Source organism: Taudactylus pleione, unplaced genomic scaffold (assembly GCF_031769625.1).
Source record: "Taudactylus pleione unplaced genomic scaffold, aTauple2 ptg000105l, whole genome shotgun sequence".
Lineage (NCBI taxonomy): Eukaryota > Metazoa > Chordata > Amphibia > Anura > Myobatrachidae > Taudactylus > Taudactylus pleione.
This window is the reverse complement of record NW_028284507.1, coordinates 9,661,061-9,678,983: the sequence shown is the minus strand read 5'-3', so window position 1 is coordinate 9,678,983 and position 17,923 is coordinate 9,661,061. Positions and strand designations below refer to the sequence as shown.

The window sequence follows — 17,923 nt, the reverse complement described above, 5'->3', positions numbered from 1 at the left end:
GAAATCAAGTCGTTCAGGTCGCCTAGTGGATAGGCCCCTTATCACAGTTTTCCTTGCCAATTAATAAAGTAAAATACTTATAGAAATTTACAATTCATACACCTATTAACTTGGATTCAAAAAATATAGAATTGTGAGAAAATAAGCACTTTGCATTATGATTAACCATAGCAAAAAAAAACTTAAGAAATACAATAAAATAGAAAACAAGGGCCACATTTAAACTACAGCCAGCCCCACCCAAAAGCCCAGTCTACCACACCTTGCTAATCACACACGCCTACACCAGGGGTCACAGGGCTGGCCTATATTAATAGCACTGATTAGCCCACCCGTTCCCATAGGTGCACCCTCAAAATCTGGGACTGATAATAAGAACTCGAGTTAATTAAGGAAGGAGAGGGAAGGTTTGTGTCCGGCATTGCTGGCAATGTATCATAGATTACTAATTACCGTCTTCTTCCAGGCTTTATATGTGCCAGATAATTATATTGCATCGCACTATATACTATGCTGAACATATAATATAAAGTATTTATTCCCATCACCTGTATTCCTGCTTTTTTATAATGGTTCTGGCTCTGTCTGTGTAATGTATCATTATGTCTCCCGCTAACAGCGCCGCCTGCAGGACGATGGAGACTGACCCCGGGGAGGACGGAGGGAAAGGACTTGGGGGCGGATGCACGGCCAAGGAGGTATGCCAGTTGTCTGGGGGCACATATAATGGGTTCTGTGGAGGGTATGCCACCAGAGCGTTGTCCGAGGGCATATAATGGGTTCTGTTTGTCCTTTTGATGTGGTAGGACTAATGCATAGTAAAAGCAATGTACATTACTAGAATATGTTAATGCACAATTTAATGAATGATCCATGTAAATAAGCTGCACTTGGGTCTGAAATACGTTTCAGTATTCTCATTTCAGTGTGCAGGAATATAATGGAAGTATATATATCATATATCATAACTTTTTTTTTTTTTTAACAAAATGTATCAAGGTGTGTGTGTTTTTGTAATGCTAAATTCCCAGTGCCATTAATAATGCAGTGTTTGCATTCTCTTGTGTTAAATACATATTCTTAGAGATATGCACTATTCAATATCTCATGTTACTTATGCAATTCCATGTATTAAGCTGTAGGAACCCTGCACACAATTACCTATGGGATAGTGAAATGGGAACACAAACTTTACATAAGAATAAATGATTCCATGAAAAAAAAAAAAAATGCCACCGGCTGAAAACATCACAAGTAACTGATGCAGCAGTTATTAACAACCATACTTAACCTCATTCCCAGTGACACGGTGGGTCCTCTTCTCCGGCACTAGGGGGTATATTTACTAAAGGTCGATTTTAATTGATTAAAATCTGTGTTTCTGGGGGCTAAATCACACATTTACTAACAATCTTTTGATTTAGTTTTTAAGTATTAGTAAATGTGTGATTTAGCCCCAGAAGCACAACATCGATGTTGATCGATTAAAATCGACCTTTAGTAAATATACCCCTAGGTCTGTCTCACTACCAGTGGAAGCCGTTGGGGGGGGCCTATATGTATAGGTAAATCTCCATTACTGGGAAACTGCTCTCGACCTATAGCCATATGAGCACCGTTAAAGTATTTCATATAAGGGGCCCATAATGGGGTCCCAAGTGTAGGGTGTATATACAGAATAGTGTAAGCTACATACTGTAGTAAGACCAAATACATCACATTTTATACTTGTTGTCACTGAACTCCAAGGTGGCTAATATCTCTTTATAGTAATCCGTTTCAATTTGTCATTGACAAATTGAAACTGTAAATTATATAATCGTGGCATTCTGATGTCAGATTATGCGAGAGCCTTTAGTATTTTTTTTTTTTTCCCTCTAGTGTTTACTGGTCTTCTGAGAGTTCACCTTTCTCCCCATCATGTAAAAATGTATTTGGGATGGGAAGGTTCAATGTTTAACAAAATTGACTGAGCTGGTAATGCAATTTCTATTCAGATATTCTTGTATTGGATTGAGACCATACTAGTCATTCATTACCTATTTTTTATTGGTATACCTGAGACATAATTTACCTATAATCCCAGAACACGTCCCCTAATAACTGATGCATTTAGCTAACTGAACCTAAAACAAACGTTGTGTCGCTAGGCAATACTTGGTCCTCTATTACTGATTCTATTTCTGTGACTGGTTTCCTATGTGAATAATTGTTTTATTACAGGAGAAGCAGCAAATGGTTCAGGTACAGAATAGAAGGGAACTTCCGCAGCTACATGTTACACCACCTCCTGAACTACTGGGGGATGTTCTAAAGGAGCATTATACCAGTCTGCCTTATATGGCCTCCATCAACAAGATGAAGAGACTCCTAAATGGGCACTACCTGTGTCTGGAGAACTTTGAGGAGGTTCTAGAGAGGAGGCAGGTGGCAAACGCCAAGGAGAGAGAGCGAGTGAGTCATTGTCATGGGCATCACATTGGCCAGTCTACTAGATCAAATACAGATATATTCGTTGGTGGTCTTAAGGGTTCAATGCTTAACATCTATTTACAGATCCGAAATATCAACAGTGGGTTTTCCAAGCTGAAGACCATTGTGCCGTTGATTCCCAAGGATAGAAAACCAAGTAAAGTGGACACATTGAAAGCAGCCACAGAATACATACAACTACTTCATGACCTCCTGGAGGAAACTGGAGGGTTTGAGGTATTTCATTACAGTGCTTCCAATGGTATTTTTGTTTGGACAAATCTTGTAAGAGTGAGAAAATACAAGTCCTATTTGACGTGGTTTCTTCTTGAAATAGGTTTGCTGTATCACCTGCATTTCTATAGGGGATGCTGGTATTGCAATCAAAATTGCCAAGCACTAATAAAAAAAAATAATCTCTATCTACTGTATATCTATCCCTTGTTAACACATGCAGAGTCTTTCCCTCTCTTCCCCAACAGAGTGCATCATATTTTATTTGGGTAAAATGAGTGTCCAGTGCTTTGTATATAATGTCAAATTACAGTGTTGCAGCAGTTTTTCTTTTTTATTGTATCTTTATAAATGGCTGTGCTCGAGTAGTTTCATCCAGTGTCCACTTACACCAGAGTTTAGCACCCACAAGTCAAATCCCTACAGGCAAACGTGATCATATCCGTTACGTACCTATTTTAGTTGCCATTTACAACTACATGCCTACACCATGCCCTTACTTTTGCCACGTCTACACACCCATTCATTCCCCCATCCTAGCCCGCTAGTAGCAGTCTCCTCAGTAGACTCCACTGATCAACAGATAAATCCTCTAATGTTGGGAGAACCCAAGATTACTAAACTATACAGTATGGGAGCATTGTATGCGCTCTCCTGATCTCCATAGATCTACAACACCTGAGAAGTACAGGTGTCTGGGAAGTAGACTGTCCCGAACAGGAAGATTTTTTTATTCCGAAGAGTTGGAGCTTTGTAGGTATTTAATAGGTTCCCAACTCAAAAACTTCTCCCCCTCCCCTCTTCTTTTTTTTTTTTTTTTTTTTTTTCTTTATTTGCCTGCCTTCTATCAGGTCTCAAATGTGTTTTAGGACTGGGCGCCTGCAAGTAAAAAGGGGGCACAACTGCGTGTGATCACTCAAATGGGGCGTGTCCTTGAGACATGCCCCCTTTTCATCACTGTAATCGGCGTGTCCAGTACTCACGGAGATGCTGGGTAGCCCCAGATCTCTCCCTGGGCATCGGCAACTATTAACCTGACTGATTGTTTCACCACAACTTCTCCCCTGCGGGACACTGCGACATGCGGGTGGGGACGCCACCCAGCAGGGTGCATTTTAGAGTTTTATTGGGCAGGGTACAGCACCATGCTAAAACAGCCTAGTGGGAACACTGAGTAAGAACAAAGGACAAAAGTTTAATTCAATACTGTAATCAAAATCGTAACCATAATAAAACGGGATTATCTTTGCTTTTGTTGTTACTATTGAATACATTTGCAGCAAACAGCTTATTTGGTCTCCGTGTTTGATTCATGAGCCCCTTTTTTAAAAAAAAAATGTATTTATTTTTTTCCTCTCCATTACCTTGACTTTACATTCTAGACTTATGGCCGGCACGCGCTAGACGACATGTCCAGCTGGATCGGATGACATGTCGGCAACATCCTCTAGTGTGTACACTCAATGCCGCTGACTATGCGTGCTCCCATGCATAGTCAGTGACCTCACCCGTCAGGCATGCATGCCCGTCAGACGTCTACTGCACATGCCGATGCGTGGACTCCCGCTGTGTCCATCACACGACCGTTCGGCTGGGTACACATCGTTAAATATGTACCCAGCTTAAAACCTCTAACTGGAAAATATAGTATCTGTTGTCTGAGCCAGTGAAGGTCTTTACTTCACAGGAGAGTATTTTTGAATTTCCAATGAAACGTCTGGGGGCAAAGAAGCGCCGACGTGTTGGGCGTTCAACATTCATCTGCCTTTGGCTACATTGACCCTATTTTCCCGAGTCTGTAGCCATAAAATATATATTATATTATATCCCTGATCCACAAGTGCCAGTACTCAGTAGCAGTCATTAAAATAAAAAGCGAAGACAAATACAACTATTTACACTGTGCCAGCATATAGCAGTAAGTGGTGCCTGACAACCAGGACGCAACTTACTTTGGATAGGGCATACTAATGTCACATGACTCAACAATACTTTATTATATAGCCTACACTCTGCATGCTGTTTTACTAAGGGATCTGCATTAAGATGACAAAAAAAGTCTATAGCATACCCCTGGTAATTGAACATTTGTTAAGTAGAAAATGCTGTGTTTTTTTTTTTTTTATGTTTCTTTCCCTTCTTTACTGTCAAGCATATAATATACGCTATAAATCCTCTTTCAGGTGGTGTCCTAATCCTTTTTAAACACCTTTATTCCAAATAAACAGGATACTACTGCCATCTACTGGACTAACAACTTATTACTATAAAAACTTTTTTTGCCCTAATTACATCCTAACTCGATATTCTTCTTTTAGTCTTGCCTGAAAATGTTGTTTGTGAAACTTGGAAGGGTTAATGTAATGAAAAGGGGTACATGGGCAGCGTGGTGGTGTTTTGTATTTGTTTTTTGTTTTTTTACTTTCTACTATATTCCCCTGTAATGTAAGGTGGTGACAGGTCTGTGTGCACCTAGGAGCTACCCTCCCCTGGAGCATCTTCTGCCCATGCCAGACTGTGAATAAGGTGTTGCGCAGTGTCATAATAGCCAGCACAACTATCTGTCGCTGATCTAGAGATGCAGTAGCTGGGAGTTTCACAGCTTCTGTACCTCCGTAGTTTTAAAACTTGTGTACGATAATGGTGCCTTAGCCAATCTACTTCTAACGGTCACCTGTTTGTAGGAGCTGATTGGCTGGAGCACCATTTATCATACGCAACGAGTTATGACAAAACTCGGCAATAAATGGGACCCACAGTGTGGTAATACCACAGGGAAAACAACAATGAATTACATAATGCAAGTTGATGTACCAGGTTCCCCCTAATATTTATACCTGGTGCAGAGAAATGATCACCACTTGATTCTACTTTATGTCTCGGCAATTAAGCTGGGTACACACCTTATACAATCATCTGGTCGTTCTTTTGATTTTGAGCTGTTAGGTATCAGAAAACTGGTCGCATCAAAGAACCGCATCTTATGTACAGTTTAATATTCCACACATTTGACCAAAAATGCAGCTTTGACCGTTAGGATTTCACGATATTGGATCAGAACCTCTATACACCCCTTCCTATACCTTCTAATATCCTGCCTATACCTTCTAAGGATGACGCTAATTTTCGTACGCAGTCATACAGTAAATAAAGACTTACACCTGGAATCTGTGGTTCCAAAGCACAAAGTATTATTCAAGTAAAAGTACAGCAGTTACACGCTATGATCTGTGTACAATTTAGCGCAAAGGAATTATACAGACCCAAGTACAGTATACATACGCAGCGCCTCTGGTCCAGATGTTAGGTATCAGCAAGAAACCCCTTGTCCGTCAGCATTCAGCATGAAGACTAAGACCCAGTGTTTGAGCACACATGTTTATACCCCCTCAGAATAGACAGGACAATAGAGAAGTTTGTTGCTGATATCATTGGTTCCCAGGGGAGAAGCATCTGTTATAGAGCATTTAACAGGCTGGTTCAAATAGACTCACCCAGCCTCTAACAGCTGGTGATCTCTGCCCACCCGCCCCCTCCAACATCATAACAGTTAATACATTTTGTTGCTTGAAGTCTCTGCGGTCCATAACTCGAGAATGCATGATGCGATCTCCCCACCGATATCACCGGAATACTGTGGAAAGAGTACGCATCAGTACAAAACCAAACACGCCTTTCTTAGCATGTATAAAACCTTAGTTATCAAATATCTTTATTTTACAGCATTTATACTAACTGAACCAACTTAAATCTTATACCTTAATGCTAATGGAACCTTGTAAGTGAATATGTAATGTGTGAGTATACGGGGTTGATATGAAGACACTAGTTAACTGGGGACCGATGTGTGCGCATTTAGCTACTAAACAGTGTTTTTCTTATGAATTCGCTAATGGGCGTCATGTTAGCAGCTCAATTGTGTGTAATGTGCGGTGTTTATGCATGAGATTCCATCTATGATGGACTTATCATATATATACACCCATATCATTCCTTCACTCAGTTTCAGACTGCAATGCAAATGTGTTACCTCCAGCTGTGAAGCTGGGGCCATTCTGTCTGGGTGTGGGGCTAAAACCTGTTTAGGATTCAGACACATTCAATTGTGTAGATCAATGCCTGGGTTATATTACAATTGCCACAACTATACTTATCTGCATACAGGGATTCCCAATTTGTATGTAAAGCACTCAGTTTCTGGTGCATTGTCTATTCTATTTACTTTTTCTCAAGAGGCTGTTCTTCTAGTTGCCCTTGATAGATTATCAAAAACATTGCCATCTGTTCTTAGCTCGTGAGTTGTAACTTAAAGTGACGCTGGTCGCAAAATGGCGTCTTGCAGATTCTTGTTTCTAAAATGGAGTCTAGCTGCCATTCGCAAGATGGCGTCGTGCACGCTTCAATTTTAAACTGATCTTGTCTCAGCCAATTATCCAGCTTTGACAGATTGTACACCAAAAGCAGTGTCTCCTCTGTGGGCATGCATAAATGAACCAAGTCAGGTAGCTTGCTACATACTCTCCTGTAAACGGGCCTGCTTGTTTATGTAAATATTCACTTTTTTTTTTTCGCTTGTCAACACTGTATTTGGCCCATTATAGTGATACAAAATATTATTTAGGCGATACTTTGTCCGGACTTGCTGGGATGTGTAGTCCCATAACTACTAATGCAAGTCAGAGCCAGATTTAGACCTCATGGGGCCCTAGGCAAGATACCAGTTTGGGGGCCCCCTACCTCAAACAATCCATAGCACTTTATTTGCATTCCTGATTCATGCAAAGCATCCCTACCCTAAACCTGACCCTAACTCAACCCTAAGCTCAAACCTGACCCTAACCCTAATACCCTAACCGCTAAACCCTACACCATCCCTAATACCCCAACTCAAACACCTAACCTGACCCTAATACCCAAACTGATACACCAACCCCAATACATTATCCCTAATGCCATAACCCAAACTAAACCTAATACCCTAAGGTTACACTCCTCATTATCCATTAAATACATCGCATAAGCCTGAGGAGTGCTAAGGATTAGAAGGTAGCTGCGAGGTGGCATCTGCAGTGGGGGTTGTGGTGTGGCCATGCCCAGTATTGTGTGTGACTGTGCTCAGCTGAGTACAATGATGGGGATGAGTCATCATCATTACACCCCCCACACCCTTTTGTTTTTTTTTGTTTTTTTAAAAGTACGCTATAGGATATGTATTTGTAATGGTAGGTGGGGAGTGGACAGGACTGCATTATAGTATAGTATATTGCAAGTACCTAACATGAAAATACCATCATCTTGGATTGATTTACTAATATCATGATCATCATAATGTATATTACTCTATGCTTGTAATATAAGGCAGTCCAGTCCACTTCCCAGACCCCCCCCCCCCCCATCTACCATAAAAAATAAATCCTACATAATTCAATCTATATTAGAGTAGTTGAGAATAGCACAGCACTTGACCCTACCTGCCTGGCTGCTGTGATTCCCTCAGATCTGGATCCTCAGTCACTGTCTCACTCAGCCAGACTCTGCCTTGGCCTGTGCCTCTGCTCCTTGCTGGGTGCCACCGATGCATACTGCTGGTGGCAAGCTGCAAGCCTTGCAGTCAGTGGCAGAGGCTGCTGTGCTGGGGGTGGGCTGGAGCTGGATGGGGCAGGTTGGAGGACCCGGTGACCCTTGTCCTCCCTCTTATGCACAATCACTCTGTGACAATGCAGACAGTGGTGCCGCAGCGGGACTCCATAAGCGGGTCCTCGTGACATCATGATGTCACGCGGTACTTGTACAGTGCTCCTCTGGAAGCATTTTGACCGGCCAGATTTCTTGGGGGAAATCCTGGCCTGATGCAAGTGGAAGTGACCAAAAGCATAAAGTTTGCATTATAAACTTTTCCCTAGCACATACCATACACTCCATCTATTTGCCCCTATTGGCAAAAACTGTATCGGGGCTTGCTTGGATGTGTAGTCTCACAATATCTGTATGGCTGCTTATTGCCACTTCTGATCCATACTATACTACTTATTATTATTATTATTATTATTATTATTATTAATAATATTTATTTATATAGTGCACACATATTCCGCAGCTCTTTACAGTGAATATTTGGCCATTCACATCAGTCCCTGCCCCAGTGGAGCTTTACAATCTATATTCCCTACCACATGCTCACACACATACACACTAGGGTTAATTTGTGTTTGTAGGCAATTAACCTACCAATATATTTTTGGAGTGTGGGAGGAAACCGGAGTACCCGGAGGAAACCCACGCAAGCACAGGGAGAATATACAAACTCCACACAGGTAGGGCCATGGAGGGAATCGAACCCACAACCTCAGTGCTGTGAGGCAGTAATGCTAGCCTATCTATATATTTATGTATAGGTAATTGCGGCATATAAATATAATTTACCTTTTACAATACAATCTATTCACCTTTAAAAATAACAAAACATTTTTTTATTTTTTATTTTATTTAGGGGGCTCAGAATAATTTACAGCTTTGTCGGTATATGGGCCATATAACTTGTAACAATGCAGCCTACATGGCTTACACCATGCCAACTGGGAATCTGCAAACCTATAGTGGCATATGTCACTCATGCACTAAGCCTTGGAGAGAGAGAAATTGGGTGGAGATAAAGTACCAACCAATCAGTTCCTAACTCATGTTACAGGCTGTGTTTGAAAAGTGACAGGAGCTGATTGGTACTTTCACTCTCCAAGGCTTAGTGCATCTCCCCCCACAGTCCATTGCTATCAATGCATCACATGTCATTACAGCCAAAAAAGCTCCTGGAAGGATGGATCATCCATATGTAAGCCATCAGGGCTGTTCTTGCATAACTCATGAACCAAAGGCATGTGGGAGAAGTTCTGCAGCCAATCCTTAGTCCAGCAACTCCAATTCTTGCTCTTTTTTTTTTTTTTTTTCCCTCCTGAGAGCATGCAGTGTTGTCACCATAGCAGCAATAATACAAGCCCAATCCTTCCTTATCAAAGACATGATGGGGAATGAAACGAACGAACATATTCAAACCTCAACACTATTCTAGAGAATGGCGCTGTCTTCCTGGAGGTTGGTTTTAATTCTGTAATCACGCCCCTTTGCAGCCCATTAAGGTAATTCTTGGTGCACCTACTACGAGTGCAGCCCAGAATCGGGAGAGTGTGTACGGCGGTACAATCGCTGCGGTCAGAACTTCTTCTGATCAGGAGTGAAGTTGTTTCGAAACGTTTTGTCAAAAGTGATTGTACAGGTGGTGTACCCAGCTTAAAGCAAAGGAATGCAGTCGTTCTGCAAGGCTCCCTTCCGTGGTTCCATATTACAAATCCTTGACCAATATGGCGCTTAGGTCATAATCTCCCCCATTATACAAATGGAAAGTGGCACATTGCAGTCCATTATCTCCCCTAATTTCCTATAATTGACACTCGCATAGGTAACCCTCCTAAACCGCAATATATTAGGGATTGAATTATAAATGTGTCTATAATTGTCTTGTATGGTCCTGAGTCACATGCAAAGGAAACACATCTGTATCCATGCAGACTTTTCAGTTATATGCAACTAATCCTAGGCTCCACTTGCTGCTAAATGGGTGTAAATAGGCGTTTGTGTGATGTTCGCACGTAGGGTAAGTGTTCTGTGAAGATGGAATTGCTGTGTAATCCGAGGAGAACATAGGCAGAAGCCCTGCTGCTTCTATTACACCAAGGATGGAGCTGGCGCAAATGTGTGCGAATAGTGATGACTGCTACTTTCACTAACTGATGTATAGGCGTGGTGTGGCTGCATCGATGCAGACCTCTATGACCACGGAGAAATCCACGTTTATTTCCAAGCAGGCAGTGTGGCCACTTTGTGTTCATCTTTCAATCAGTTCCTAATAGTACAAATGTGTTGGCTTACGTTTTGAGGTACTTATTTTGGAACTTGTGTGTGGGTTTTTTTTTTTTTCTTCCTTTTGTACAGTACTACTGGACCTTTGTGGCACCTTGTATAAATCTGGTCATTCTAGTTTTTAAATCTTAGCAGATACTTCTGAAGGGCCCCTAACCCCGACAGAAGTATCTTCTCCCTTTTCACCCCTGACAAAATAAAGCTGTTTCTATATTCTTTCTGTTCTTTTAACTGAGAAGAACGCCCTACTAGGCTTGCCACGTGTCTTGTAAGATCTTTAGAGGAGGAGGTGGCCCAGACTTCTAGCACAACCTCTTTTAAGCCACTAGACGTACACTGAAGATGCACTGTCATACCGGAATTATAACATTTTGCCCAGGTAGCATCTACCATGGGTTAGCCTTAATTAGTGTAACCAGGGAAATTCACTTCTGTTCTGGCTTGCCCTACAGAGAGGTCATTTGGTTTCCTCTTGTGGCTTAAATTTGCCTTATCAATTGAGCAATGTGGTGTGAAGCAGGAATTTTCTAAATAGTTTGGGAGTGTTATTTTACGATGCCCACCTGTATTTGTTGTTAATAAGGCGTATTGTTTTTAATGTTGCCAGGTGGGTGCTGTGTGTAAAAACAATGTTTTGACATGTCACCAAAGGCTGCCGTGAGGGAACCAACACATTGGACTGCAAAGCAGCGAGGGCTAGTCAGGCACAGTGTGGAATATTGCCTTAGGGTTTACCATCGTTTGTTACACTCTGGGTCTCAGGCTTGAGGGTCGGACCCAGCAGGCTGTGTGCTATTCATGGGGACTAACAAAGAGCTGATGATCTGTCAAGTATTCTGTAGCTTGTATTGCAGTGATAACCTGGATCTTGGAATTTGTGTGTGTGTGTATATATGTATATTATGGTAATGTTACATGGGGGCTTATTCACTGCATCGCTGGGCACACACTAGGTGACATATCGTTTGTTGGCTGTACGAACGATATATCGTTCATTCCATCTGGCAGTGTGTACATGCAATATATCTGTAAAAGACGTTTTTCACAGATATTTTGCAATGGCCGTACTGCACGGCAGATGCAATGTATCTGAAAGATAGAACTTTTTTTCTTGTGTGTACACAAGACAGACCCATATGCTGGCCACAGGAACCAGCGATAATGACATCACAGCTGGTTCTTCTGGCCAGACATAACGGGCGGTGGATTGGTAAGTAAGTGCATATGCACAAGGTTGTTTCTATACCATACAACATTGCCAAATAGCAAGGTGGGCAGGTCAGCCGCTCTAACAGTCTATACCCCACAACTCTCATGGAGCTTATTACTTGAGTGACTTATAGTGTGTGTGTGTGTGTCTTTTAGTTAAATAAAATATTTATTGTTACTAGCTATTGCCTGGGCGATCTTAAGAACCTATAAGGGAATCTGTTCCTGTCAAACCCAACACCTTATTCTTTTGCAATTAACAAACTTTGAAATCTGCCTTTTTTTAAAAAAAAAAAAAAAAAAAAAGTTTTGACTTTATATACTTGTATTACTGTCCAACACCCCATCCCTCATTGTGAGTTTCTGAATGAAGTAAAGCAAAATATTTTGTATTTATCATTTCTTGTATAGAAGAGTTTTTAGCAGTCCCCCATTTTGAGCATAGAACCACTCTTTCTGGAGTATACACTACCCTCAATCTTCTGCCAGGTTGATGCGGGGGGTCGTGTTGCCGTGTTTGCGTCATTGTGGTCCCCTCTCTGCTATACAATGCTTCAATTGCCGGCATTGTAAAGTGGAGGACTGAGCTGCGATCACATGATTCAGCTCGAATCACGTCGTTAAGCAGTCCGGACCGCCACTTCACTTCAGTGGGCTGCAGTGGAAAACCTCCAGGCTTGACCACTTTTCCGGGACAGCCATCTGAGATTCGGGAGTCTCCCGGACGTACTGGGAGAGTAGGCATATTTGAAATATGGACTTGTGTTTTATACAAAGTTGTGGATTTGTTTGTATCAGTCTATGCTCATGTAACATGTCTGTTCTATTCTCCTTGTATGGCACTTCAGAACCCTTGTGGTGCCTTCTAAATAAGAGGTTAGCCAAGGTTACTTGATTGGAGTTTTATAACATTTTGGGTGATTGGAATGGTCATTGGAAAGGCAAATGAGCCCCCATTAATGTGCTTAATGTGGCTTTTACAGTAGGAGGGAGTTTTTTGCTTTTTGTTTGATGCCATGCATTTCTTCCTAATTCTCATTTAGAAAGTAGATGATGTTCCTGACCTAGAATCTCCCGATGGATACCTGGGGCCAATGCCTTTCAGACAAGACTTTATTGACACCTTATCTACCGAATACCATGTAAAGCGCTTTGGAAATATTCAAGGAGGAATGCCGTTCATGGTTAAAAGTGAAGATCCAATGGGTTTATGGAGGGCAAATGGCATGTTCCCGGGATATTTAGGCTTCGTGCAATTTCACAAGGCTGGCAGACTGGTACGTTTTTTTATAATATGGCTGGGGTCCCTAGTCTGTCTAATATTAAGCTTGTGTTGGTCCCTGTGCCTTGGTTATTTGACCATTAAGTCAGCTGTATTAGTTGCGTGTTACTCAGCACCAAAATGTGAAGGCCTCCACCATTCTTTCTACTGCAGGAATCTGTTACACAGGGGGGCATTACTAACATTAAGGGATTGTCCTAAAGTGTGTAATGTGTTTGCTGGTAAAGCACAATACATAAGTATCCGATAACATATACAATACTCATCTAGTTAATCTCCTTTTGAATATGTAAATTAAGACTATTGGACCTTTTATTCCTGAATTATTATTGTTGGGCAGTTCAGAAAAAGACACCACCTAAATCCAACCCAAGATGCAACGGAGTATGCCTTTAGCCTGTATTATGCTGCTGCTCCCAAGCCAAATCTGCTTGAGACCTTCTATTTTTATATAGTCCCATAAAGCTGGGTCCCACTTAGATCTTTCAGAACTGTTCTGCGTTGTCCTGTAACATGCCTGCACACACCCTGTGCTTTAGTTTAGGAGCTGTACCTTCCCAAACTGTATGGAGTCCCTTGGCTTCATGATATCTGCACCTCCCCTCAATATCTTTTTAAGATCTTTGCACTTCAGTGATTTTGCCTAGCTGTCATACCCTTTTGGTTGTATGAATTCACATATCTTTTGGTTGAAAAGCGCTAGCAACCATATCACTTTGTCAATCACCTTGCTATGCCACAGCACTCAGAAAAGGTGTGTGCATGCATTCTCTTTTAGAACATAATAGTGACAGTGAACTAATGTCGGTGGTTGCACCTTTAGAAATAAGTCTGGTAAGAGGAAGACCAGGATTACTGATGTGGCTGTTCTCCGACACTGATCTGACAGACAATAACTAGTGTATGTAACTGCCTGCCCAGCGTGCAAGATTTCTTCCCAAATGTTGTTTTATTGCTCATTGACTCATTATTGTACATATTCTGGATCAAACTTACAAGTTATTGTAGTATATATATTCTGTGTGTTCTGTTGTGTATGCATAGGAATCCTAAAGCCATAATATCGCTTTTTTTTTTTTTTTCTCCCTCCTCCAGCCGGCATTTCAGAGCAGTCATTAAGCCTTGTGACTCTTTTGGTGAGTATCTATTTCACTGCTCAGGCCTATTGTGCCCCTTTTGATACCCTTTTCATATCGCAATGCCAGGTCACACCCAGGATTTTGTTCACAGGTCCATCCTGGGTACAACCCAGCTGAGACCCCTTTCAGACATGCGGCCCGACCCGGCTTATTGCCGAGTCAATTACCTCACCACCATCACGTGTCGAGGCGGTGCTTGGAGATGAGATCATCTCCAAGTGCTGGCTCTTCCTATGCTGTAAACGAGACCAGGTGTCTAACCTACTCGTTACCAGGGCTGAAATGCCGGGTTGCTCGACCCGGCTTATTTCAACCTGGCCATTTCACAGTGCACAGTAATCCGGGTTGCTGAACGTTAATGTGCAATAACCGGTGTTATTGCAGTAAGTGTTGAAAGGGGTGTTACACAGCCAAATAACCTGGGTTATTGCTGTAGCAACCTGGGTCGTGGAAAAGGGGCCAGGGTCTTGATTCCTGGGTCAAGTGACCTGGCAATCTAACCCGGGTAGAGAGCAGTATTGAACACTGGAACGACCTGTGTAACTCTGCAGTGTGAACAGGTGACCTGGGTCATTCAACCCGGGTCCCGTTAACACCCTATGGAGAGCCAGCTCACTGGCACTTGAAGATGTCCTTTCTAAGCGCTGGCAGAGGAGAAGCCCTGGTGATGACCCTGTTTCAGTCTGTGGTGTAAACTGGTTTCAAGGTGAAACCGTGTTCAGTGACCCGGGTTGGACCCAGGAACTGGTGTAGAAGGGTTACTACTGGATTTGGTCCTTAACTTCTGGTCATGCAAATGTGAAAACTGGCATAAACTAAATGGTGGTTGTTTAAAGCAAAATAGAAACTACTTGTTGTGTTTTGAGGACAACACTGATACTTTTGCATTAGATTTTGGAATAGTCACACACAACTGCAAATGTAACCTCTGTTCTGTTGCTACTGTATCTTGCTATCACTTTTCTGCTTCTCTTTAACTCTGGTTAATCCAGCCACCCACTTCCCCTCCACCCCCCCCCCCCCCCCTCTTCAACAAAACTGAAATTCATGAACAGTTTTGAAAGTCTTTGTAATTGTATAAAAATTGTCCTGTTCTTCTAGGTTCCAGTGAAGAACATAATTATGAAATATGAAGATTAATATTTGTTTATATATATATATATATATATATGTTGTATTATGCACACTTGTTAAATATGAATATTTTAAGTAAAACTCCTTTTGGCAGGCTGTATTCTCTTGGTATTTAGAGGATTTGGTTTATTTTTGCGCTCAGGGAATAGTGAATGAAGAATTATACACGTAGAGGAATCAATAACCATTTTCCTATGTTTTATAAAATGCAGAATGAGAGCCTTCATAAGCTGCATTGTGTTTAGTCTAGCAGTGGTGTCACAAGGGTTGCGGTCTGCACCCAGGTGTCACCTGCCACGGGGTGACACCAAGGTGCAGACTCACTCTCATTGGCAGGAGCCAGGTGCTACACTGTAGCATTAAGTGCAGCACTCTGCTCCTGACACTAAGGGAGCCGGCCAGCAATCCAGACAGGTACCTCCTGCACACACCCCCCCCCCCCCCCCCTGCGTGGCCGCGCCCCCTTTTCAGGAGCACCATGGGGAGGGACGCCACTGCAGTTCAGGAACACTGTCTCTAGTGTATAGCGGGTATGACACAATCTCCATGACACTGGTGCCTTGTACTCCAGAGATTACTTCTCCTCTCACCATTCCTGTTCCTGCATAAGCTGTGTTCCTCCCAAACCTAAACATTTTATCAAAGAAGGTTTTTAAAATCCTTCCCATGGATGGACCAAGCCAGTGTCTTTTTAAGTGGTTCCCAAACCTTCTTGAATCACGGCACGTTAGAGTTTCTGCATCTTTTTCACCCCCCCCCCCCCCCAGGCCAAAAGTTTTTGTTGAGAAATTCTTTAAAAATTAGGTAAATTGTACTTGCCTATCATCCTTAGGTTAGGTCATGTGGTGGCGAACAGTGTTTTGCTTCTGTTTGTCCATATTTTATGATTGCCAGCCATCAGCACTGTTTTTTTCCAAGGACATTGACTTTAAATAATTTGCTTTGGTACTGGACCATTCTGTGGCACACCTGCAAGTGCCCTGTGGCACCCAGTTTGGGAACCATTGGTCGATTTGCGGCAATGTTTTTAAGATTGTGACTTGACAACACTCTCCTTCTAGGTGGCTGTCTTGCAAGAATTAGTAGATTCCACTACTGAGCTATTCAATATTACTAAAATGTTGTGCCTTTAATGTCCCCCTAATACCAACTTTCCATGCTTCCCACACTGTTAATCTGTACCACATCAGGCAATTGGAAAGGCTCGTCAGAGACTAATTTGATCATGTAATTTCTTGCCCAGTACAGATCTTTGCTGTCCAAAAGCAGCTAACACTCAAGTAACTGCACTTTTTTTTTTTTTTTATGACAGTGGACAAATCTGACTGCATGTGGGCCAATAAGCGTGTGCCAAAACATGTTGCAGCTTCACATTTAGAAATTATCAAAACCCTGAATGGCTCCCTTGCTTACAATTTCAACGAAACTGTTCAGGAATGCTGAAGATTGTTTGTGAACCCCTATATAACTTGCAACATTCTGCACAATCAGACATGCATACCTCCATAAACTCTGTTCTATTTAGAGCCCCAGGATCCAAAAGGGCCCTTTTTTTTTTATTATTTATTTATTTTTATTTTTTTTTTGAAAAACAACCTAATGCACATATAATAATTACAAAACAAAGTGTAAATAAAAACAAAACTCAAACAAAGTAATAGAATTAAGCAGAAAAATAAAAAGCGCATACACTACAGCGATTTGATAACATCGCAAAAATCTATCACTGCCACTATATGTAAATATATACTTTTATTTCCTGGCCATTGATAAAGGCGATCAGATTATGGGGAGGTTGGACCTATCATCTGTCACTTAAAATGTAACCTTCTGCCAAATATGATTAAATTTAGGTTTAGCCTTATGGGCAATATATAGATATTGTTCGTGGGACACTGTGCTATTGGCCAGGGAAACCCATTCCTGGAACTCGGGACCTGTATTAGCCATCCACTTACATGCACTGCAAACCTCAGCCAAGGAGCACAGATTAAGAACATATTGGGGTCTATGTACTAAGCAGTGATAAGTGCCAGCCAATCAACTGTCATCTCACAGGCTGTGTTTGAAAAATTACAGTTGGGAGCTGATTGGCTGGCACATTATCACTTTTCACTCTCACTTATCACTGCTTAGTACATAGACCCCCATTGTCTGGTATCTTCTGCCAGAGTTCCAAGTATACGAACTGCCGGTGTGAGAACAGACTGAGAAATACTGGTAGAGGCAAGCACTCTGATCACCTGTCCTCTGAACATATGGGCATGTCCAAAGGAGATGCCAAAAGGTACCTGGAGTACACCCACACTCGGGACATTTACCATCAGTATGACCCCCAAATTTTAAAAAGATGTTCAGGTGTGAGAAGTTCTGTGTGGATCTGTTGGAATATAATAGCTGTTGTGGATTCTCTCAGCCTTCCCAAGGCCTTAGACCAATGATCATTGGACCCACATCTTCCTCCCATAATAATTTAAGGCTTGGTAAATTAGAAGCGTGATGAGTCGCCATTATATGCGAGTATAGAGAGGAGAGGGTT

General features: G+C 41.9%; 1 protein-coding gene across 2 annotated transcripts; it reads left to right on the top strand.

Moving 5' to 3' along the window:
* Positions 1-321: 321 nt before the first annotated feature.
* FIGLA (folliculogenesis specific bHLH transcription factor) lies at positions 322-16,946 on the top strand. 2 transcript variants are annotated; one of them, XM_088470887.1, is made up of 7 exons: positions 322-407; positions 620-698; positions 2,224-2,454; positions 2,557-2,709; positions 12,873-13,106; positions 14,207-14,247; positions 16,697-16,946. In XM_088470887.1, the coding sequence occupies exons 2-6, from the start codon at positions 636-638 to the stop codon at positions 14,228-14,230; spliced, it is 705 nt and encodes a 234-aa protein (XP_088327013.1). In that variant the 5' UTR covers positions 322-407; positions 620-635; the 3' UTR covers positions 14,231-14,247; positions 16,697-16,946. The 2 variants fall into 2 exon arrangements, with proteins under 2 accessions (XP_088327013.1, XP_088327012.1); XM_088470886.1 differs by lacking the exon at positions 16,697-16,946 and adding an exon at positions 15,352-15,487.
* Positions 16,947-17,923: the final 977 nt, after the last annotated feature.

Excerpts from the sequence above, each read along its gene's own strand:
- FIGLA (XM_088470887.1), top strand. The coding sequence starts at position 636 with ATGGAGACTGACCCCGGGGAGGACGGAGGGAAAGGACTTGGGGGCGGA. Across the intron at positions 2,455-2,556 it reads ACGCCAAGGAGAGAGAGCGA|ATCCGAAATATCAACAGTGG; the intron begins GTGAGTCATTGT and ends ATCTATTTACAG. Across the intron at positions 13,107-14,206 it reads TTCACAAGGCTGGCAGACTG|CCGGCATTTCAGAGCAGTCA; the intron begins GTACGTTTTTTT and ends TCCCTCCTCCAG.